The sequence below is a fragment of the Carassius gibelio genome, chromosome A3, assembly GCF_023724105.1.
Source record: "Carassius gibelio isolate Cgi1373 ecotype wild population from Czech Republic chromosome A3, carGib1.2-hapl.c, whole genome shotgun sequence".
NCBI classification, from domain to species: domain Eukaryota; kingdom Metazoa; phylum Chordata; class Actinopteri; order Cypriniformes; family Cyprinidae; genus Carassius; species Carassius gibelio.
The window spans coordinates 19174847-19195718 of NC_068373.1; the positions used below are offsets into that span (position 1 = coordinate 19174847).

At 37.7% G+C, this 20872-nt stretch overlaps 1 protein-coding gene across 1 annotated transcript in view; it reads left to right on the forward strand.

Moving 5' to 3' along the window:
* Window positions 1–5535, forward strand: part of cacng3b (calcium channel, voltage-dependent, gamma subunit 3b) — a 39488-nt gene extending 33953 nt beyond the window's left edge. The window contains exons 3-4 of the mRNA XM_052548329.1: window positions 1944–2084; window positions 2840–5535. Coding sequence (XP_052404289.1) covers window positions 1944–2084; window positions 2840–3333 — 635 coding nt within the window. The 3' untranslated portion in view covers window positions 3334–5535. The remainder of the gene's footprint in view (window positions 1–1943; window positions 2085–2839) is intronic.
* The last annotated feature ends 15337 nt before the right edge of the window (window positions 5536–20872 follow it).

Consider the following 20872-nt stretch of genomic DNA (forward strand, 5'->3'; position numbering starts at 1 on the left):
GAAATGAAGGGAAGGAGAGGCATTTGTTATAGAAAGACAATGAAGCCATAGTGCAATTTTCTTCACAAATTTACCAATTGATCCTCAACGAATGTGTTGACCTGCACATGTACTTAATGATCAAACAACATTTAAAGTCATTTATTCTTCTATCAGAGATGGCTCATAAATGTTTAAAGCAAAGGTTTTTTGCTCGTTACTTTTCAGAATTCAGAATTTGAGAATCGGCTGCCTTTAATAAATATGAAATGAGCAGGCCATTTAATTGAAGTTTCAATTGGAATGACAGAAATGGGAATTAATGAATTGCAATTCAAAGCTATTCAACACAGACACAAAGAGAGAATTTAGTAGTTTTGATAGAAAACATAAATCATTTTGTCATTCATTTTGACTTATTTAGATTTTTTATCAGCAATTCATAATGCAAAATCTAACATATTTTAAAGGTTTTCATTGAATGTTATTTTGTTTCTATTTTGTTTGTAACCTTACTGTTTGCATTGAATGTAAAGGTATCAGGTATTTACTCGGGTATCAGGTTTTTGTTGTATATAATGTCACTGTCAGTTTTTACATGAATGGGGTGAAGCACAATGTAAAGAACATTTCATTTACATTTCAGAAAAAGCTGAACTTACAGATTTTACTATTACATGTACTTGTTATTTCATCTTTAGACACGTTGCCCTTCTTTTCCCAAAATATTTATTTCTTGGAGGAGAAGAGAGGGCAAATGCTGTGGTGTTGCGATATGCATAGCAACAGCATTCTGATAAGGGCAGTCAACTAGGCTACTGACAATGATCCTGACACTCTCAGACGCCCCTCTTTTTACTTTTATCCTATTTCTGAAGAGGCTGATCAAACTTGATCTGAGCCAGAATGAAAGAGTGAGGAGTTCAGTCAGTCTGAGAAGCCCCATGTGTGGTGCATTTTCTGATCCAGAACTGTCCGCAAATAATTGGAAGGAAGCACAGGGCATTTTGGACAGATGCTATCTGTTGCATTGCTCAAATCTGAGAAGACACAACACTTCAAAGAGATATTCAGCCTTGCTCATAAAAGAGTGTACAAATGTGATTTATTAGATTTAAAACCATACTGATTTACACCATAAATCCAAAAAATGCTAACACTTATATGTACCATAAAGTCATTGTATCAGTAAATTTTAAAGGGTTCATATGATGCTATTTTAAAGATCTTTTTTTCTTTTACTTTTCAAATACTGCACATACACTCGCCACAGTGTATATTCAAGAAATAAGTATGATAGGTCATCATATATTACCAATACTTCCAAATACCAATCAGAAATTCGGGGTCATTAAGGTTTTTTTTTTTTTTTTTTTTTTTTTTTTTTTTTTTTAATGAATACTAAAATTAACTATTAATAATAACATTTAAATTAATTTAAATCATAAATCATGTGACTCTGAAGACTGGAGTAATGACTGCTGAAATGACTTCTGGCTTCTGTTAGATATAAAATATATTTACTGACGTGAACTATACTGTAAAATTTTACTGCATATAAATACCTAATTTGCTTAAGGAGGTATTTCCACCCAATATAACCCTTACATTTATTTTGGTTAGTCTCTAGGTTCATTCAGTAACACTTAAAGATTCCCCTGCATAAAGTATTTTTTAAGGATAATATTTGACCTGTGTGCTGTGCAGTGATGAACAGTAGTGGACAGGTGTTTGTACCATAGATGCAGTATATTGTTTATTTTAGTACATTTTGTATCCAATCAGCATCCAGAACCAGAATGCTCTGTTTTCTAAATAATCAATTTAAGCAAAATGGACCTTTGAATATGATCTGTCATTCCCATAAAAATACTTTCTGACTCTGTATATGGTGAGTTTCCCTCTGTACTGTTTACAATGACACTAATGTGGTTAACCAATCGTTAATCACTTATCTCCCTCAGGAGCAGTGAGAGCGTCCAGCATCTTCCCCATCATGAGCGTTGGACTTCTGTTCATGGGAGGTTTGTGTGTGGCTGCCAGTGAGTTTTACAGGAGCAGACACAATGTCATCCTCAGTGCTGGAATCTTCTTTGTCTCTGCTGGTAAGATATTAAACCCACTGCATCCGTGCTAGCACACTCAGTCTGTTTATATTTTTAGCTTTAGCATATTGCAATCTTTCCAAACAACAGTCAATTGTCCGTTGGGTTCAGAATATAGCATGTCGAGAATGTTTTATTTCACAGACAGGTTAGGATGTGGTCCTCCCCAGACTCTGCAGATCTGTGTTGACTTTCCAGATTAACTCTGATTATTGACAAAGGAAATGCATGGGCCGGCTCGGGCCATGTAAACAAATAGCAGGCCAGCATATTGACCTACTGCTGTAGTTCTGGCCTGGAAAAGGGTGACAGACGGGGGATCCTCAAACAGAACTGCATGTTGGTCAAATATTTAGAGAAAACCCCATTAGGACCTCATGAGCACACAAATGAGCCTAACTCACTCCATAACAATTGAATTATGATGAATCAATCCTCATGATTGCAGCAAATGCACTGCCGATGACAGAGCGTTGCTTTGTACCCAACAATGTGCTTCGAATCGCCTCATCCTATTGGTTATGATCTAAATATTTGGCGGCAAACTGCTAATTATTTACCCTTCAATATGATGGCGATGATAAAAAGCTAATTAAACTGTTTCAATTGTTCTTTTTTTTCTGTTCCGCATGGCTGATAAGTGATGCATTCTTGTGTAATGATATGGAATGATGAGCCACAGCTGCGTACTGAGCCATAACATTCTCTCTCTCTTTTATTTCTTGCCCTCTCCCCTGCTTTTACTCTTCACGCAGGCCTAAGTAACATCATCGGCATTATTGTCTACATATCTGCCAATTCGGGCGACCCCGGCCAGAGCGACTCGAAGAAGAGCTACTCGTACGGCTGGTCTTTCTACTTCGGCGCACTGTCCTTCATAATGGCCGAGATGGTGGGCGTGCTTGCCGTGCACATGTTCATCGAGAAACACCGGAAGCTGCGTGCAAAGTCCCGCACCGAGCTGATCAAGAAGTCAGCCTTCAGCCGCATCCCCAGCTACAGATACCGATTCCGCCGACGCTCCAGCTGCCGCTCCAGCGAGCCTGCCTCCCGTGACGCTTCGCCCATGGGCAAGAGCGGGTACACGGGCCCCGCTGCGGCAGACATCTCCATGTACACCCTGTCCAGGGATCCCTCCAAGGCGGCAATGGGTGCCTTGCTCAACTCCGAGAGGGAGTTTTTGCAGGCTCACAACTCCAACGCTAAGGACTTCAAAGATGCGGCCAACAGGAGGACCACTCCAGTCTGAGAGAGGATAAGCACAGAGAAAAGCTACAACCACAGACTTGAGCTGGACCCCAGCAGGAAGAAGAATTCACCTGAGGCCTGCAGGGCTATAACCCTCTTTCTATAACATTATATATAAATATAGATGGTAATTGTTAGATCATTGGTGCTTCCTTTAAATCCTCATTTTTCAGTCACTGTTTCTGTCGTTTCACCTGACTCGCACAACCCTACCCCTAAGGGCTACTCGAGTAGATTGCTAGTCCTCTCCTCAATGTCATTTGTTCTGCGATTGGAGTTCCTGAAGTGCGCAAAGGTAGCCCAGCGAAACTGTGACGCCCTCTGAGGGGAAGAATTGTAATGCTTCTGACAGACGAACTGAAAGGCTGTCCCGATACTCGCCTTATGCACAACTCAGTAGCCCATAGCTGGTGAGTGCTGCCTCACACTCACAAGATTGTATACACTGTTGGTTTCTCTCCTGGGTCAGAAACTGAGCCCACAACTAGTGCCACTGTCTCATGCTGATCACCCCCACTCATCCCACCTACACACCGCCCACAAGCTACTTGGCCGGGCTCTGCATGCCATCCACAGAGTTGTTTTTTTTTTACGTTTACTCCCATTATTTTTACATTGCAAAACCCCCAGATTCCCCTGCATAATCTTTTATAACAGGGTTGAAATACTTGTTATTAAATATGATTTTTTTTTTAGCCCACCAAAGTTTTTTTGGCATTACATTGTTTTCATTGAGATTTTCAAAAATATGTATGGAGAAAGGTTTACTGTGATTTACAATGAGATATCATTGATAAGAGGTTTACTGCAGGCCCCTGTGCTTATTAATATAGATATTGTGGTCATTACTATACCGTAGAGGTTTTTTTTTTTTCATCTGTTAGCAAAAGAAAAGCAGTTGGCTGCCAAATATAGATTTCTTAATCGTCTGTTGTTAAAATATTTTTGAAGAAAATATAGTTCATACATTTAACCAAAAGCTGGGCATCAAGATTTTATAAAAACCAGAACATTATGAAAACAGAAGGAACTGCCCTGTGTACTTGAACCATTTACATATCATGAATAGACAAGCCTCTAAATGGGCTGAAGGGATTTTCAGGTTCAAGTCTACACACAATAACAATACACTGTGCTTATGAACATCCATACAATACTTCTTTGAAAATATATACTGCTCATTCAATCTACATTAATGCTACATCAATGCTATACTGAAGTTAACTACAAAATATAAATGTATACTGTAATTTAGCTGCTTAGTTAATGTTATAAATATCATACTGATGAATATAGACTCCAAGGGCTTTTGGTTTTCAAATAACAAGCATACAAGGGCTTTGAAGAAGTTCAGCCAACAGAGAAACAGCAGATCTGCCCTTAAAATAGTTAAACAAAAAAATTTAAAAACTGTTACCTGACAATATTCATGTATTCAAAACACATCCAGATTTAATGATGTAATGTATACAGTAAGTTTTCCTTCGCATCTTTCTCTATTAATCCCCATGTCAGTTAAGTAGACATGGGAGTAGATCTTGAAACATCTATAATAATGTAGTTTTTTCAGAAATTCATTCCTCATTTCAGAACCCCCGAGAGCTGACGTGCATGTACTTTAGCCTCCAGATTCATGCAAGCCAGTCGCTCATCTCCAGTTTTATTTCATGCAGCTTACCGAAGTCATGCTAGCGATCTGCCGCCTCACTCGGAATATAACTGTAAATGTTGCCTTTGTTTGGATCCACTTTATGTTGTGAAATTGTGCTGTTCTGGGTCCAAAACTAAGTGTTTCATATTTGAAGGAGTCCACCGGTGTGCATTCGGCACAGTCGAACAGTTCAACCCTTCAAGTCTCTATCAGAGCACCTAGTAGTGCCTGTCTCTTCTGCCTACTCTGAGCACCCGTCGCCGGGTCTCTCACTTTCACTCGCTTGCTCCTTCATCTCCATCACAGCCTCGCATCAGCTCCTCTTACCAGGACTGTTATTGCTCAGCCAATCACATCCATAGAGTCTTAGGCCCTGTTACTCACCACTTAGGCCTGCAACATTGTGTATGTGACCTCTCAATGAAAACAGCAGTCTCAGCTTGAAACATGCTGTAGAAAAAAAGCACACCTTTTAAATACAGTAGTTTACATCAATAAAGAAAATAGTCGGAGAGATATTTAAAGATTTAGAAAATAAAGTCAGTTTTAAGAATGCCAACAATGCACTCTTTGTCTTCTTCACAAAATGTGTGTGAACTAACCTTCAAATCTGAAATAATGCAGGAACTAAGGCAATGATGTCTCACAGCTACAGTGTTTCGGCTCAGAATCAGGGATGGAGGAAGTCAACATGACATCAAAATGGACCCAATTTACTTTCTTAATCTACATTTCAGGTCTTATAAGTGCACATTATTTTTACTTAAAAAATATATATATATTACTATGACATTACAACTTTAACTATGCTAAACAATATTTTGTGAAATATTTACATTTTTACAATATCTTATGTTGCATAAAAATTCAGTTCTGTTTTGTTCTGAATGTGTATTTTAATTAGAGGTGATGTTCCTAGTTCACTTTCAACCGGACAATTGCTCGTGGTTCAATGAGGCAGTGAGTTAAAGGCTGTTTCGTGGATTTTTTTGATTGATTCGTTTGCTTTAAAGAGTCATTTGCTCATGAATCAAACATCACGGCTCATGCTGTGAATTAAACTCTGATGTAGTCTCTAAAGTCACCTTTTCACTATTTCAAACTACAGACTTAAATCACATGCGTATGCAAAAATGTTCGAAAATATTTGGATTTCCTTTGAGCTTCTAGTGTACTGAAATATTTGAACTTTCGCGGCTGCCCAACAGATGTGATATATTCTAATCAAAACTATGAATGTGAGGTGAGAATTGCCAGTAGTTTTTTTTATAGTTACAATTATGTCAGAAATAATCATTACATTTTGAAAGTTCTGTGCCGACTGCCTTTTTGAAAACTGTCCTGTGCAAACATATGCTAGTGTGATTATTGCTAATGTAAGTTTTTAGTTGCATTTGAAACTATTTTAGTCACAGTTTGCAGGCTTAAGAAATCTTATAGATCATGTCATACAGAGAACACTTTTCATGGTCTTCTTTTTTTCAATTCAGATCATAAATATGTCACATTGTGTAAAATGAACGGGTTTTGAATGCCATTTCAGGTTGATTTTAACAACAAAGGTACACCTATGTAGTGGGTTTTCAAAACAATGACATCCTACGTCATAATGTTTAACTATTGTCTTTCTAGTCAGTTAAAGCTTTGTGTGCCAGCTAAAAATGCTCTGTCTGTCTTCATATATTAGAAGATAAATCCTCCAAAATGAAACCTGGAAAAGCATTTAAAACACTTTCTAACAAAAAAACAAAAAAAAGTAATTCATCATCAGAGACTGCGGTAAAAACAAAAAGCTTCAAGAGTCGCCGGGAAACATTTAAGTCAGTCACATACACAGGTAAGACATTCATCTAGCTCAAGTGCTTCTGACAAGAGGAATGAGTGAGAGCTATCTGGGCAGTTCATCAAGCCCCCCTAGAAGGACAGGGAATTTAGTATGCCAGAGAGAGCACAGCTTACCAGCAGCTTGTGCTATAAAATCAATAGGAGCTCTGTCTGTGGCGTATGAGCTCCAGGCTGCACCTCTTCATCTTCAATAGGGCAGTGCCACTTGATTTAGGCTATGCGTGAGTGAGAGCTGAGCCGTCAGACTGAAGGTTTAGATTTATTGGAGCACATTGGACCTCCAGACAGGTGGATAGATGCACATCTACGGAGAAAATCATCCCGCAGCACCGAATCTCAGGTGTGCGACTGGCTGAATACGAATATGCAGGTGGGCTTTTCTGTCACTGACATTACCTGAGGCGAGTCTATCAAGAGGCTGTTTTGGTGGACTGGGAGGAATGAGGGTCCTTTGCAGGGGTGAACAAGGACATCCATGCAGGCGGTATTGAGTGAGTGTCTTTCGGAGATCAGGGAGATCTGAGTCAGACACAAAACAGGACAGGTTGGTCGTGCAGAGATTACCAACAAAAGCATTGCTATTCCTCATGGTTGCCCCCCAGCTTACTCCTACCTAGCATTAGCCAGATAACAAATCACACAAAGGTCATGTTTTTCCAGGCAGTGCTTCGCTTTTTCCTCCCTCTTCACCTGTTTGCCCCTTTTGAGCCCTTTAACCTGACACCATCTAAATTCTCATGCAACCCTCAACAACAATGGAAAAATGTGCCTGTGGTGACATTTCTGCAAAATTATATTACAGTACATTCCCTTAGGTAGCCTAACCACTTTTAATGTTTAACCATGGTTTTAAAACAAGTGTATGTTTTTCTGGCCGATTGATTACCAAGTTGAAAGTGAGTTTCCGTCATTTTTCGCGCAAAATGGTTCAAGCGCGAACTTATTAAGTTATTTAAAAAGAATTGACCACACCATCCCTCCTGATTTTTTTTTTTTTTTTAGAATTCAATCACTGTTCGTACTTGTGCCACGCCACATCTGAGTGAAACGTTAGCCTACAGGTGAGCTACCGAACCGGTTTTATACATTAGAAAAGCCATACACGAAGAGCAAAGACACAATGTATCAATTTTGAGGTCATAATATACTATTACAAGGAGCCAGAACAGGAGCAGACACAGAAATGCTTGCTGCTGTATGAATCATCATTTTATAATTATTAGTTGGCCAAGTAGGCTATGATTTATACATTAATTAAGAGGCCTATAATAGCTAATACTTTAGTAAGTGGATATAAGTGAAGTGTAATCGTGGGTCGCGCTGATGGAAAACCTTCTGTGTGCATGCGTGCGTGCGTGCGATTGTCATGTCAGTCATGTGTCAGTGTAATTATCAGATTATGAAAGTTATGAGGTTATGAAATGTCTTTCTATCTTTGTTTTTCTATCATCGATCTCAACTTCTCATTTTTGTTTTTTAGTAATGTCTAAAAATATAAAAAGAAGGATAACCCAAAAAAAGACCTGAGACCCGGCCCGCATGTGAACTATGATGTGAAAATTGTCCCGAAGCCTGGCCCTAGGGGCGTAAATAAGTCGGGGCCCGTCAGGCTCAGGCTGAAATGCAATGCTTTAGTATTTATGTTATATTTTAGTAAGTGGGGGGCGGGGGGTCTAAATTCTTGCCTAGGGCACCAACAGAGCCTTGCCCGGACCTGCAAGGAGCCTCGTAAAAGCAGCTGCCATGTGTTCATTTCAGTTGGTAACTGCAGGGAATTTGATGGGTTTTGGGGGTTTTCTAAACTGTAGGTAGAGTCACGTTTTTTCCAGAGAGCCTATGTTGATTAAAGAAAAGAAAAGGCTTGGAAACTTTGAGAAACACCATCATTTTGTGTCCCAGAGCATGTCTGTTAAGCAGCGGCAAGACTGATGGATGAAAATTAAAACAAGAGGATTTATGAAAACCTCATTTCTGCGCTTAAAAGGATGAAGGGAATTTTGGATGTGTGCTTTCTAAACAGGCTTTGATGATTCACTGGCTGAGTTATCTACAGGAGCAAGTGCAGGCTGCAGATTGGCTCCTCTCTGCCTGAGTCTGGAGATAGTCGGCCATCCTCACCATAACAATGTTTTAATCTCTGCCTGTCAATTCCACTTCCTCCATCTTAACTCTCACTACTCTAGAGGCGAGGTTTCTGCTCAAGTCTGAAGTTGTCTGTAAGTGAACCATTAAAGGTAGTCTACAGATAACAGTACATTACAATAGCTTCTGTAGAGTAATGAAGTTACAAATCATAAAAATGTATTGATAATCTCATCTAGGAACTATCTACATAATCTATATCAATTAGGGCCGGGACTCGATTAAAAAAATTAATCTAATTAATTAGAGGCTTTGTAATTAATTAATCGAAATTAATCGCATTTTAATCGCATATAAATATTTGACCTGAGAACAGTGAGAAGTAATTTTTTTTCACATGGATTTATAGTATACCATTGAATAATGACTGAATACATAAGCTTAAGCAACAAAATATTGTTTATTTTTGTTCAACCAAGTCTAGCAGACCAGTGCAATTTTTGCCATGAAGTGTAGCAATAGCATATTTAGAAACAATTTAGAAATAGTACATTTCAGAAATTCAGGAAGCTTATAGGTGCTGGAACCTTCTGTAAAGTGTTTTTTTTTTATAAGTAAAACACAATACTGTCAGTTACATTCAGAACATTGGAAACACTGACTATTAGAAAACATCTCTCTGTAGCTTCAGAGGCCATAACATACTAAGTATACAAACCTTGGCCAAAACAATAAAGAGTTCAACATAAACTGTTGCACTAACAAAATAATACATAGTTCAACACAAAATGTAAAGTCCACGCTAGCTGCTATATGTTTTGCGTTTAGGTGATACTTGAGGTTCGATGTGCTGTGGTGATATCATAGACAGTAAAAGAAATGGAAACAGCGACCCCATTGGAACTCAATTGAGACAAATGAAGCCCAGTTTTAGCGTTTTTTAGCACTTCCGTTTCTGACGCGCAGACTCAAACGAAGCTTGACGACGTCAGGAACCTCTCTGACAGATGTAAATCTTCTAGTAGCTGTGTGTGCAAACTGCCATCGTTAATCTTGCAGAGACGGCGAGCTTGAGCGGGGAGTTCTTTGTCGTGAGTGAGCAGGAGTAAGTATTCTGATTAATTATTTTGTATAGTATTTTAAAATGTAACGCCAGTACGCCATATTAAGTTAATTGCCTGCGAGCTTCTCCTCCTGTCTGTACGGTAATGCGACAGAGAGTCGAGTGGTTATGACGCAATCGTTAGCCTATTTTTTACAAAAACTGTTTATACGGGGCCATAATGTAACATAGAAGGTAATGGAGCCCTTTATACATTGTCGTGTATCTTTAGAAATAAATAATGGACAAACTGAGTCTTTAAACGCCTCAGATGTAAAGTTATTCGCTGTCAAAGTGACGCCAAAATGAATGGGAGTCAATGGGAATGCTAACGCAAGTGAAGTTCTGCTAAAAGATGGCAGCCCCCACCCGACTTCAACTTCCGGTCGAGTTCCTTGCCCCTTGGGTGATATGCGAACGCTAGTTGGTGCTCCAGTATAATCGGTCCCGCCGAAACTCATCCAGTGAGAAACGTTCCGCGGTGCAAAAATAAGTTATTAAAAATGCGGGAATTTTTTTTTCTGTAATTAATTAATCTTAGTTAACGCGTTATTTTTTTGTGTAATTAATTAATCTCAATTAACGCGTTAAAGTCCCGGCCCTAATATCAATATAATTTTTTTAAAACCTGAGTAGCCACCCAAGCATATGGCTATATTTTGTTTCTATACATAAATGTATAGTTATATATATACAGTATTTACATAATTAATGTTCTATAGTATAAATGAAATTATAATTCTGTTTAATTATATCTTAGGAAAGTGTCCTTGTCAAACTCTAAATAAAACTAACTAACTAACATATGTGTAAGTGTCTTAAAATTAGGTTAAAGCAAGCAATGTCAGCACAGACCTGGCCCACATCTGGATTTCACACAGCACTATTTTGCTGTCTGGGATTAGTTCTGAGTGTTTCATTGCTATGTTTGACATGTTCAATCTAATGCAATGAAACAGGTGTGACAAGTAGCCTACTTTTTGGGTCTACTATGCTTATACCACTGGGTTTTTTTTTCACAATATCCATATTTAATACTTTATAAACAGTAATCTCTAGTTTCTGCTAACAGCGTTCACAAGAGAGTGGCATTCCAGCGGATGACGTAGGCATAGCGAAAGCTCCAGTGGGAATATACTAGTCTCGTGAGAACCAAGTTTTGTTTACAGGCCGTTTCCTTTGTTTAGCAAAGGAAAACCAATCTCATACTTTGCTTATATTAAAATCCTCTGACTTTTCTTTACAAATTCTCTTTTTGTACTAATTTGTGACTGGTGTTTTGTTTTGCTCTCTCCTCTGCGCTTCTGTGTATGTCATTCACTGGAACACCCTCTCTAATGCACAAGACAGTTAGCCAAAGCTAGAGATTATGGTTTATACGGTTTTATATATGGAGATTTTTCTCACAAAACATTCAGTTGACCTTTATTCACCCCCTGGAGCCGTGTGGAATACTTTTTTATGATGTATGGACACACTTTATTGGACTTCTATTGGACTATTGAATAGTAACATCCATTAACTGCGATATTACAGCTTGGAAGAGCCAGGACATTTTTTTATATAACTCTGACTGGATTTGACTGAAAGAAGAAAATCATGTACACCTGTACACTTTAAGGATGAGTAAGTCATGGGGTAATTTTCATTTTTGGGTGAACTATCCCTTTAAGCATTCATAACATTTAGGTGTCTGCCCATAATTCAGCTATTTTCAAAGTCTTTATTATACAACAAATTAGAGCACCTTTTATCACAGACCAGAGACAATGCAAGCCTCATCCAGCAAGATTCGAATCTGAGCTGCTGTGTCAACATTTTTAAAATAACCTCTTCCAGCGATAAAACATGCCTTATCTCTCCACCCTGCCCAAATATATTAACGTCCAGGGATTGAGCCCTGCTACAAATCCTCCCAGACTATTTCACAAAGGCCCAGACAGGAGCGGCAGGATCAGATTTAGCTTGACCTTCTCAATCACATCTTCAGATTCCTCCTGTAAGACAGCCCAGTGCACAGCGATGGAGGCCAGTGAACTCCCTCATTGTGACAGCAGTCAATCTATGAATAAAAGCCACCCTCTGTGATGCTGTCTTAACAGGAAATGGGGAAACGGCTTAGAAATGATTTTTTTTTTTTTTTGTGATGGAAACCCATTATTTTAGATAGATCTCATCGTGTCCGTTGGCTGAAGCTTTGACTCTTTGTTGACTTTACCGTTAAAGGGGGGGTGAAATGTTATTTCATGCATACTGAGTTTTTTACACTGTTAAAGAGTTGGATTCCCGTGCTAAACATGGACAAAGTTTCAAAAATTAAGTTGTACGTTTGAAGGAGTATTTTTGTTCCAAAAAAACCTCTTCCAGTTTGTCACAAGTTTCGGAAAGTTTTTTTTCGAGTATGGCTCTGTGTGACGTTAGATGGAGCGGAATTTCCTTATATGGGTCCTAAGGCACTTCTGCCGGAAGAGCGCGCGCTCCCGTATAGCAGAGCAGAGGAGGAGAGACATTCACTGATCAGAGCGAGAGACTGAATTGTCACAAAAGAAGTGTTTTTTTTTGGTTGCCAGGGCAAGACAACCCTGCACAGATTACCAAAAAAAAAAAAAAAAACAGCATTAAGGGACCAGTGGATGGAGTTTATTTTTACAGAGCATTAACGGAGTTGTGAAAGTGTTTTTGTTTGTTCCCTGCATTTCGAAGATGCTTGTTTTACAAACAAGGCCCAGTTTGACGACGGATTTGCACATCGTTTATTTCTTAAGGATAATGCAGTCGCATTGAAAAAGGGTCACGATCGTGTGTTGGAACCGCATGCGGTGAGTAAAACTGCTTCAAATATCTCTGTGTTGTTAACTTCGCTATCAGCGTGTAAGCACATCAAGTAAACAACATGCGATGTTGTCATCAAAATGCACTTTCCACATGTACAGCTTAAAAAAAAAAAAAAAAAAAAAAAAAGACGACATAAAGTGGAACTTTTCCAAAAACCGCTAAGCAAATATATACAGTTTCAATACATACCACATAGAGAAGTTGTTGCTGATGCTGCTCTTGTTAAATTTCAGCCTCTGGATCTGTCACAGCTTCCAAACGCTCTCAACACAAAAGGCTACTCGCGCTCGTGATTCTTAAGCTCCGCCCACACGTCACGCCTCCAAGTGCTCGTGTTTTTCCGGGAAAAATCGGTACAGACTATCTTTTTCTTATAAATATAATAAAACTAAAGACTTTTTGGAGCTATGAAGGATGCAGTACTACTCTATAGGTACTCAAGATTAACAGGATATTGAGTGAAAACGAGCATTTCACCCCCCCTTTAACTCTTCATTTCGCCCAATTTTCGCTTTCGGTGGGTGTGCTGAACATCCTTCTCTCTCTTCTCCTTTTTTGTTGTGTAACACTGCAGTTCCACATGTTTTATTTTCTCATTTCTAGACTTTTATTAATTCATTTTCTTGAGCGACAGGAATGCGGGAAACAGCTGAACACGACCTCATTTAAATAAGCTTCCTCTTGTACGAAGGCAACATTCAGAGCAGCTATTCATAACTACCAGAATAATTTTATTCACACTCGGCTTGAATTGCTACGGAGAGAGATAAGGAGCTGAGGAAATAGCAGAGTCAATTGGTGTAAACAGATAATGACTGAGCCACTGGCTCGAGAGCCGCTTACCGTATAGACGTAGGAGCGATGTAGAGCGCACACTGACAGCACACTTACAGGGATAATAAAAATAAATAAAAAACAGACGAGATGCAGCATTCAGATTAATCAGCCACATGTTGCCAACAATTGCGTTATCAAATTTATGGGACAAGAATTTAAGAGACAAGAACTCACTCGTGTTTGAAGCCTAATGGTGAAGTGTGTGCTTTCGCAAACACTCAGCAAAGAACAAAGACACACATGTAGAACACACAATCACACGGCATTTAATGAAAACAAAGCTAATTGCTGAGAGCTTGGTGAAGCATTGAGAAAAGTGTATACATATTTATAAATGGTGACGTAGGAACAAAACACCAAATTACAGAGCCTCTCGCTGGGTGGTCAATTTGAAATGCATGATTCTCTTTGTGAATGACTAATTTGCCCAATTAGTTTAGGGCTGATTCCATTCTTATTCACTAGTGCACACTATAATGTTTAGACCCAATTATTTACACTGTTTTGTGGGCGTGCTAATTGTACAATCAGATCTCAATTTCTTAATTATCTTATTAGAAATGTAAAACTTTTTAAAGTGACAGCAGTCTTTTTGGTTCCAATTTTGGAGCCCCCTTACTGTATTTAGAAACATGTAGATAGATGTTTCACTGAGTACAGTTTTCTATGAAAACGTTCACTCTCTATGGTTCCTAGCACAAGTGCTCGATGGTTAGCAGCAGTTAATTTAGAGTGTAAGTGTTTAATCAGGGTGAAATTGTTCTTCCTCGTAATGGTCCCTGCTAGAGATAAAAGTGATTGAGCGTAAAGACCTCCTTAAGCATGTGTTCATGGTTAAAGGCAGAATAAAAAAGATGGGAGTTACTTTCCAGTAGGGACAAACTGAACTAATTTTGTTAGTGCAGTACATCTGCTGTAAACAGAAAGCACTAAAAGCAGTTCGATGTGAAAGGGCAAAGACCCAAGCTTTATTTTACTTTCTTCCTTTTTACTTTCCTTTTTGAAACTACTTCTCTTTCACCAAAGTCCATCAGTGTACATCAGGGGTCTTCAACCTTTTTCAGACCAAAGATACCTCTGTTAATACTGTGTAAAATTAGATATTTTATAAAACTGTATTTTAATCGGGTGACTGTACATTCTCCTTTTCCATGACAAGTCATAGCTGGAATTTACAAATTGTTAAAAATGTCTGGGTTTTGGCCTTTTTTTCCAACTGACGTGCTCTCTACAGTTCTCACACATTAAATATATATTTGTATCTGCATTGCTTTGACCATTCTCTGTCGATCCCACTATCTCGAGTGCCACGACTGCAGAACCTGATTTTACCAAGTGAGACGTGTTCCTGGGACAACATCTTTGTTGACCCTGGAACAACATTGTGATTAACCAATCAGATTTGAAGAACAACGTTAGATTTTGTGAAGTTTACGCTTACAATCACTGTTAGGTGCTTGTACTTCAGTGTCATTCATCTATCATTTCCTCTGATTTTAAGGATCACTCATGGTTAAGGTTAAGTTTAGGTGTAAGGATATGGCCAAGACTACATTTTTTGAGTAAAATGTTGTTCCAGGGTCAACAAAATATGTTGACCTAGGAACACATCTAATTCGGCAATATCAGGACGTACGCCATGATTGGTTGATTATGCAGATTGCATGCAATGCTACTGGGTAAACTACTTTTTAGTCATTACCTTCGGCATTCATGAACAATAGCTAATCAAAGACAAAACCCAGACATTTAAGGCAATTTAGAAATAAAAAGAGGAAGCGTAGTCCTCCTATTTTTAAGCCCGACCTGTGTGTATATAGATAGATTTTCATTTTTTTTTTTTTTTTTATATTTAGTGCTCACTTATTGCCTTTAAATGTTACTCCTATCATGTAGGTGTGAGTTGATTGAAAACTTTGAAACTGGTACACCAAATAATTAATTCTACAGATGTCATCTAAAATTCTAATAAGATGAGCAGATCACACAGATAAACTGCATGACCCCAAAACTCCATAGTATTTCCAAGTCAATGAGAATGAGAGAGATTGACAGAGCATCTGGATGAGGGAAAACAAGGTGGGGTTCACATCTGTCTCCACCCAGTAGTCTCAAGCAAGCTGTCTCCATATAACATGACAGATGACAGAGACACCTGGGCCTGTTACCCCAGTGCATGCACAAGGCTTATATACCTCTGAGCTTAAACAGAGTGTGTGAATTGATTGCTAAGTTTTGAACAACTGCATATATGTGTGAGGACATGGATGCATTGTGGGTGTCTGATTCTTCCATCCTAAAACACACACACACATCCCACTCCCCACTGCAATCAGTGATCCCATTTAACAAGGTTTATTGGGCTGCATAAACAAGTGAAGGTCTCTCTCACTGAAAAAAAAAGACTAGCCTAACATCTGGCTGCCTCTTTCTCAAATGCCAGGGGACAACCCTCTCACTTTGATATACCAATTAGCATATTTTCAAGCCCTTTTTAAGTTCCTTGAACCGAGTGAAATGCTGTCAAACTGCTCACTTCCAAACTGAATATTCAACTAGCGTCGGAGAAAATCAGAGCCATAGCAAACAACTAATACGTTTCAATACAAAAATCCCCAAAACCACAGGGAGGTTACCCAAAAGACCTGGATCCCTAAAGACTAAATACAAACTGAGAAAACAATTTGATGGCAATTATTTCACACATAACATGTGAATAAAAATGAGAGATGCCGTGCAGTGGGATGGAAAGAACACAGGGTCTCAAAACATTTAAACAGACATGGCATCTTCAAAATTATGTCACTCTTAAGCAAGAAGCCGAGGGCATGTGCCAGTACCCACACTTGTCTTGGCCACTTGAGACCTTTTTAACACTTATTTAGAAGCATCACAATGTCACAAGCATCACAATGCCCCCACATGTCTACGTCACAATGTGGGAAGATTTCCATAACACCGCCCAAATGTTCATGTGAAAAAAGGAGGCGTAACTTTTATTCTAACTACTTTGTTTGTCCGTCCAAAAGAGGACACAACTAGAAATCAGTGGTTAAGTTGTGTCACAACACTGTTCCAGAACAGTTCAACCCAAATATTCAGCTGTGTGCAGTGAATTTTGTGGAAGGTGAGGACTGTTTCTTGTGAGAGTAGTCTACAATGCCTGTGTCTGTTTCTTTAAAGTGGGGCAATTTCAACTTTGCAAAGACAGTCTGGTGCTTCTGACTCACAGTCTGTAAGAACGTTTTTTATATTGAAAGAATTTGCCAGTGTTGATTCAAACACAAGTTTTGAGCAATGTAGAGTAGCTCTTGTTGTTTGTTGTTTCTCTTATCACAAATGCAGACATGGTTTTATGTTTACGCAGCGCGATATGCAACACATAAAAAGACCGTATATAATCAGTAATGACATCCCCACTGGATGCAACACATGCCTCATTTATAATGGGTTTTATTGTTTTTGTCTCGTCGCGCCAGAACACATAGCATCACAGTATGCTAAGGGGCATAACATTTCCGTCACACGCTTGAGGTATTCAGCCAATCACAACACACTGGAAAGTTGGACATTCAGAGCACACCTCACTCATCTGAACAATGAGCTTTGTAAAAATCAACACGTTTCAGAAGGCAGGGCATAGAGGAAAAACAATAATGTACAGTATGTGGAAAATAATGTTTTTTTTTTTTTTTTTTTACCTAAAATGCATAAACACATTGCATTACACCAAATACACAAATAATGTTCTTTTTAGCAACATAATGTGAAAAAACTTTAACATGCATTTAAAATCTATACAAAACTTAAAACTGTAAATAAACTCATTTTTATATAAAATAAAGTACAACAAATGTTTGTTAAAAAAAACTATTCAAGATATAAAACAAGATATGTTAAAAACTTCAAAACAACACAGCTTTTATGATGTGTATTTTGTGAACTTACAAAATATACATTTTAAAAGCTGCTGTGTGGTTTTTACCAGTTTATAACTCACAAAGTGCTTATAAAATGTGTAAAGGAGTCAAAGCTATGCCAGGAATTCCTCTGTTGATCACACAGAGATCTGCTGAAGGTATAAAGGCAGTACTAATGCCTGTACAGAACTGTGATGGGCAAAATTGGTCTTATGATGATAAGAACCAGGTATGCAGGTAATAATTTTTTTAGGGTAACATTTTGTGTTGTGTTCATATATCAGTCGAACCGACCGACAGACAGAAACCCCCTGAAAAGATTCAAATGGCAGCATTCATACTTATTCAAATAAAACAATAGTGCAATCCCACCAGAGTTCATTTTTATACCAACCTAACCTACCAAGTGTAAACTTGTAAAGTGTGTCCAATGAAGCAATCAAAGTTCAACAAATTTCTACAAAGCAAGATGCAGCACAGAACAGAACAGAAAATAAAGTAGGGTCTCAAGACTCATTTTTAAAATTGAGCTTTTTAAAGGCCATATCACACAGAACACATTTTTATAATTTAAAAATATGAGCCTTAGGGCAAATGGATGAGAAACACATCCCAGTTTTAAACTTTTAACTTTAAACATTTTACTAAGCAACCACTGAATGGAAAAACACAAATATCAATTATTTGCTGATAAATTGAAGAAAAAAACAGTCAGCATTTATGAAATATGTTTTTGCCATGTACTCTAACATGTCAAAAACATCATACAGCTCAGATTTGTCAAATGTCTTTTGAAAGGTCTCTCAGAGATAAAACAAGCATAATTGTTTGGGGCTTTGACTAAACTTCAGCAAAGTATTACTTCAATTTCAAAACAACAATTTCAAAACCATCAAGGGCTAAGAAAAAGCTACCTTGGTTTCAAAAGCTGTTACTTTTGATTACTTCATGGTATAACCACACAATTTTAATTAACATACATTTCACACAAATGTTTCTTACATTTCATCTCCTATTTCTCAGCATGATAATGTCCGAATGTAAATAATTGTATTCCCTTAAAAATATAGAAAGTTTTCAATCAAATGATACCTACATTTAGACTCTTCTTGCTACGGATTTGGAGTAATGACTTGAGTCATTACTTTTGTGTATGTCACTCAGAAAACAGATTTTAAAATTCCTTTAAGGGCTAAACAAAAAGGCTTCCTTTGATTTGAAATGCTGTAACATTTAATCACTTCATGATATCACCACAACATTTAATTCACTCACAGGTAACATGTTGAGGAACAACAACAAAAAATTATTTCTCCCCTACCTTATTTCTTTCCTGAGATATTTAAGAATTTTTATTTTATCTAAATATTTCCCTTGAGCACACAAATTTAGCTTATACTTTTATCAGCGAAAACTCAGAAGGAGATTGTCCAAATGCAAAGATTTTTTTTTTCCCTAAAACTACGGAAAGTTAATGATACCTCTCCTTACTAAAGTTATGAGTCATTACTTTTGTGTATGTCACTCAGAAAAAAACAACACCCTCAAGGAGTCAAAAATGCCTTCAGGGCTTATTTTTTGTAAGTTGAACTTATTTTACCTTGAGTGCTGAAATGCTTCAAAAGATGCAATAAGTGAGCATGACATATGTCTAGTGTGTGTTTACATAGAAAACAACAAAAAATTCTCTGGGATGCACTCTGTGGGAACTGTTGTTAATTTACTATTCTTTTTCAGTCTAAACTGCCACATAGGTTTTAGGACTTAAGTGTTAGTGAAGATAAACAGACCAAGAGTAAGGCATCATATGTTTGCCACACAAACTAAATCAAGTATTTAACAGCTTTTGTAATGGTGAATTAGATACAGTCATTTGTTATCTTATGAGACGGCCGTCTTATCCAAGGCTGTTAGCAAAATCTCATGAGCAAGATGACAAGATCTGGGCTCCAAATATTCCAGTGACCATGGGCCAAAAATTTGTATTAACTTTCACAACACCAAGAACAGATATTCTCTTATAAGCACTGGGTTACCATTACTCATAGTGTTTACCGTGGACTAGCTTAGAAAGGTTGTGTATGTAGACAAATGATCACAGTGAATCAGGTCATGGCAAAGTATTACCCCATCACTTCTGATGTCTGAAAATGCTGTCGCTTTCTGTTTTCTCTGCGCATATTCTGACCCTGAGCAGTGCGGAGTGGGCCAGATCCCTCCATCACTCCCATCCACACAGTCCTGCTCCTCTCTCACGGGCCTCTGAAGCCCCCAAGGAATGTGACACTGACACACATGATTCACCGTATGGTTTAATGTCAGCTGCCAACACACATAGCACACTGCAATGAATCAGAGCTATATTTCAGCACTCAGCGATGAAGAGCTTGAAGGCATCTCCACTCTCACTGGGCTGTGTATGAATATATATGAGACCCCTCATAGCTCCTCTTGTCAAGTTTGTCATAGATATATTTATCAAGGTGTGATAAAGTGGAGAAATGCACATCATGTCTGGGAGTTATCCTGCTGCCCCAGTCGGCGTGATAAATGCTCAAGTTTTCAGGAATCAGCTATTGATTCAGTTATTTATTTCTGCCTGTCTGATTAAATGATCGCAGTGTCTGTGTTTCTATTATATATATAAAATGCATCTTTTCAGTAGAAGAGAGAACGATACAAATAATATATTTTTATATACTAATGTGTTATGTAACAAGCAGTAAACCAACATAAGAATGAAGAAGCAAAATAATTAATTGTATTCAATTATTGTGTTTTATGTACACTATAATTCAAAAGTATGGCTTTTTTAAAAAGGTTTTTGAAAGAATGTTTTTCAAGGTTGCATCTATTTGATAAAAGTAAATACAGTCCTACTGTGAGATATTATTACAGTTTAAAGTTCCTGTTTTCTATTTTAATATTTAAAATATAATTTATTCCTTTGATGGCAAAGATGTATTTAACAAATCTAAACATGAATATCCATTTTAACGAATGAACATTGTAATGTTGTGATGCCTAAATTCACTTGTAGAATTAAAAAAAAAAAAGTTGTATTTTTTATTTATTTGAAAATAATTTAAAATAATAATATAATTAAAATAATTATATAGGCTTATTTGTATAAGCAGGAATTTTAATATGCCTATCCTTGCATCTCAATAGACCTTATTATTCTTTACTTTTTGTATAATCCTAAGCTTTGCTTCTACTCCCAAATTTTCATGTTGGGAATACATTTTTTGGCTGTTGAAATTGTTGA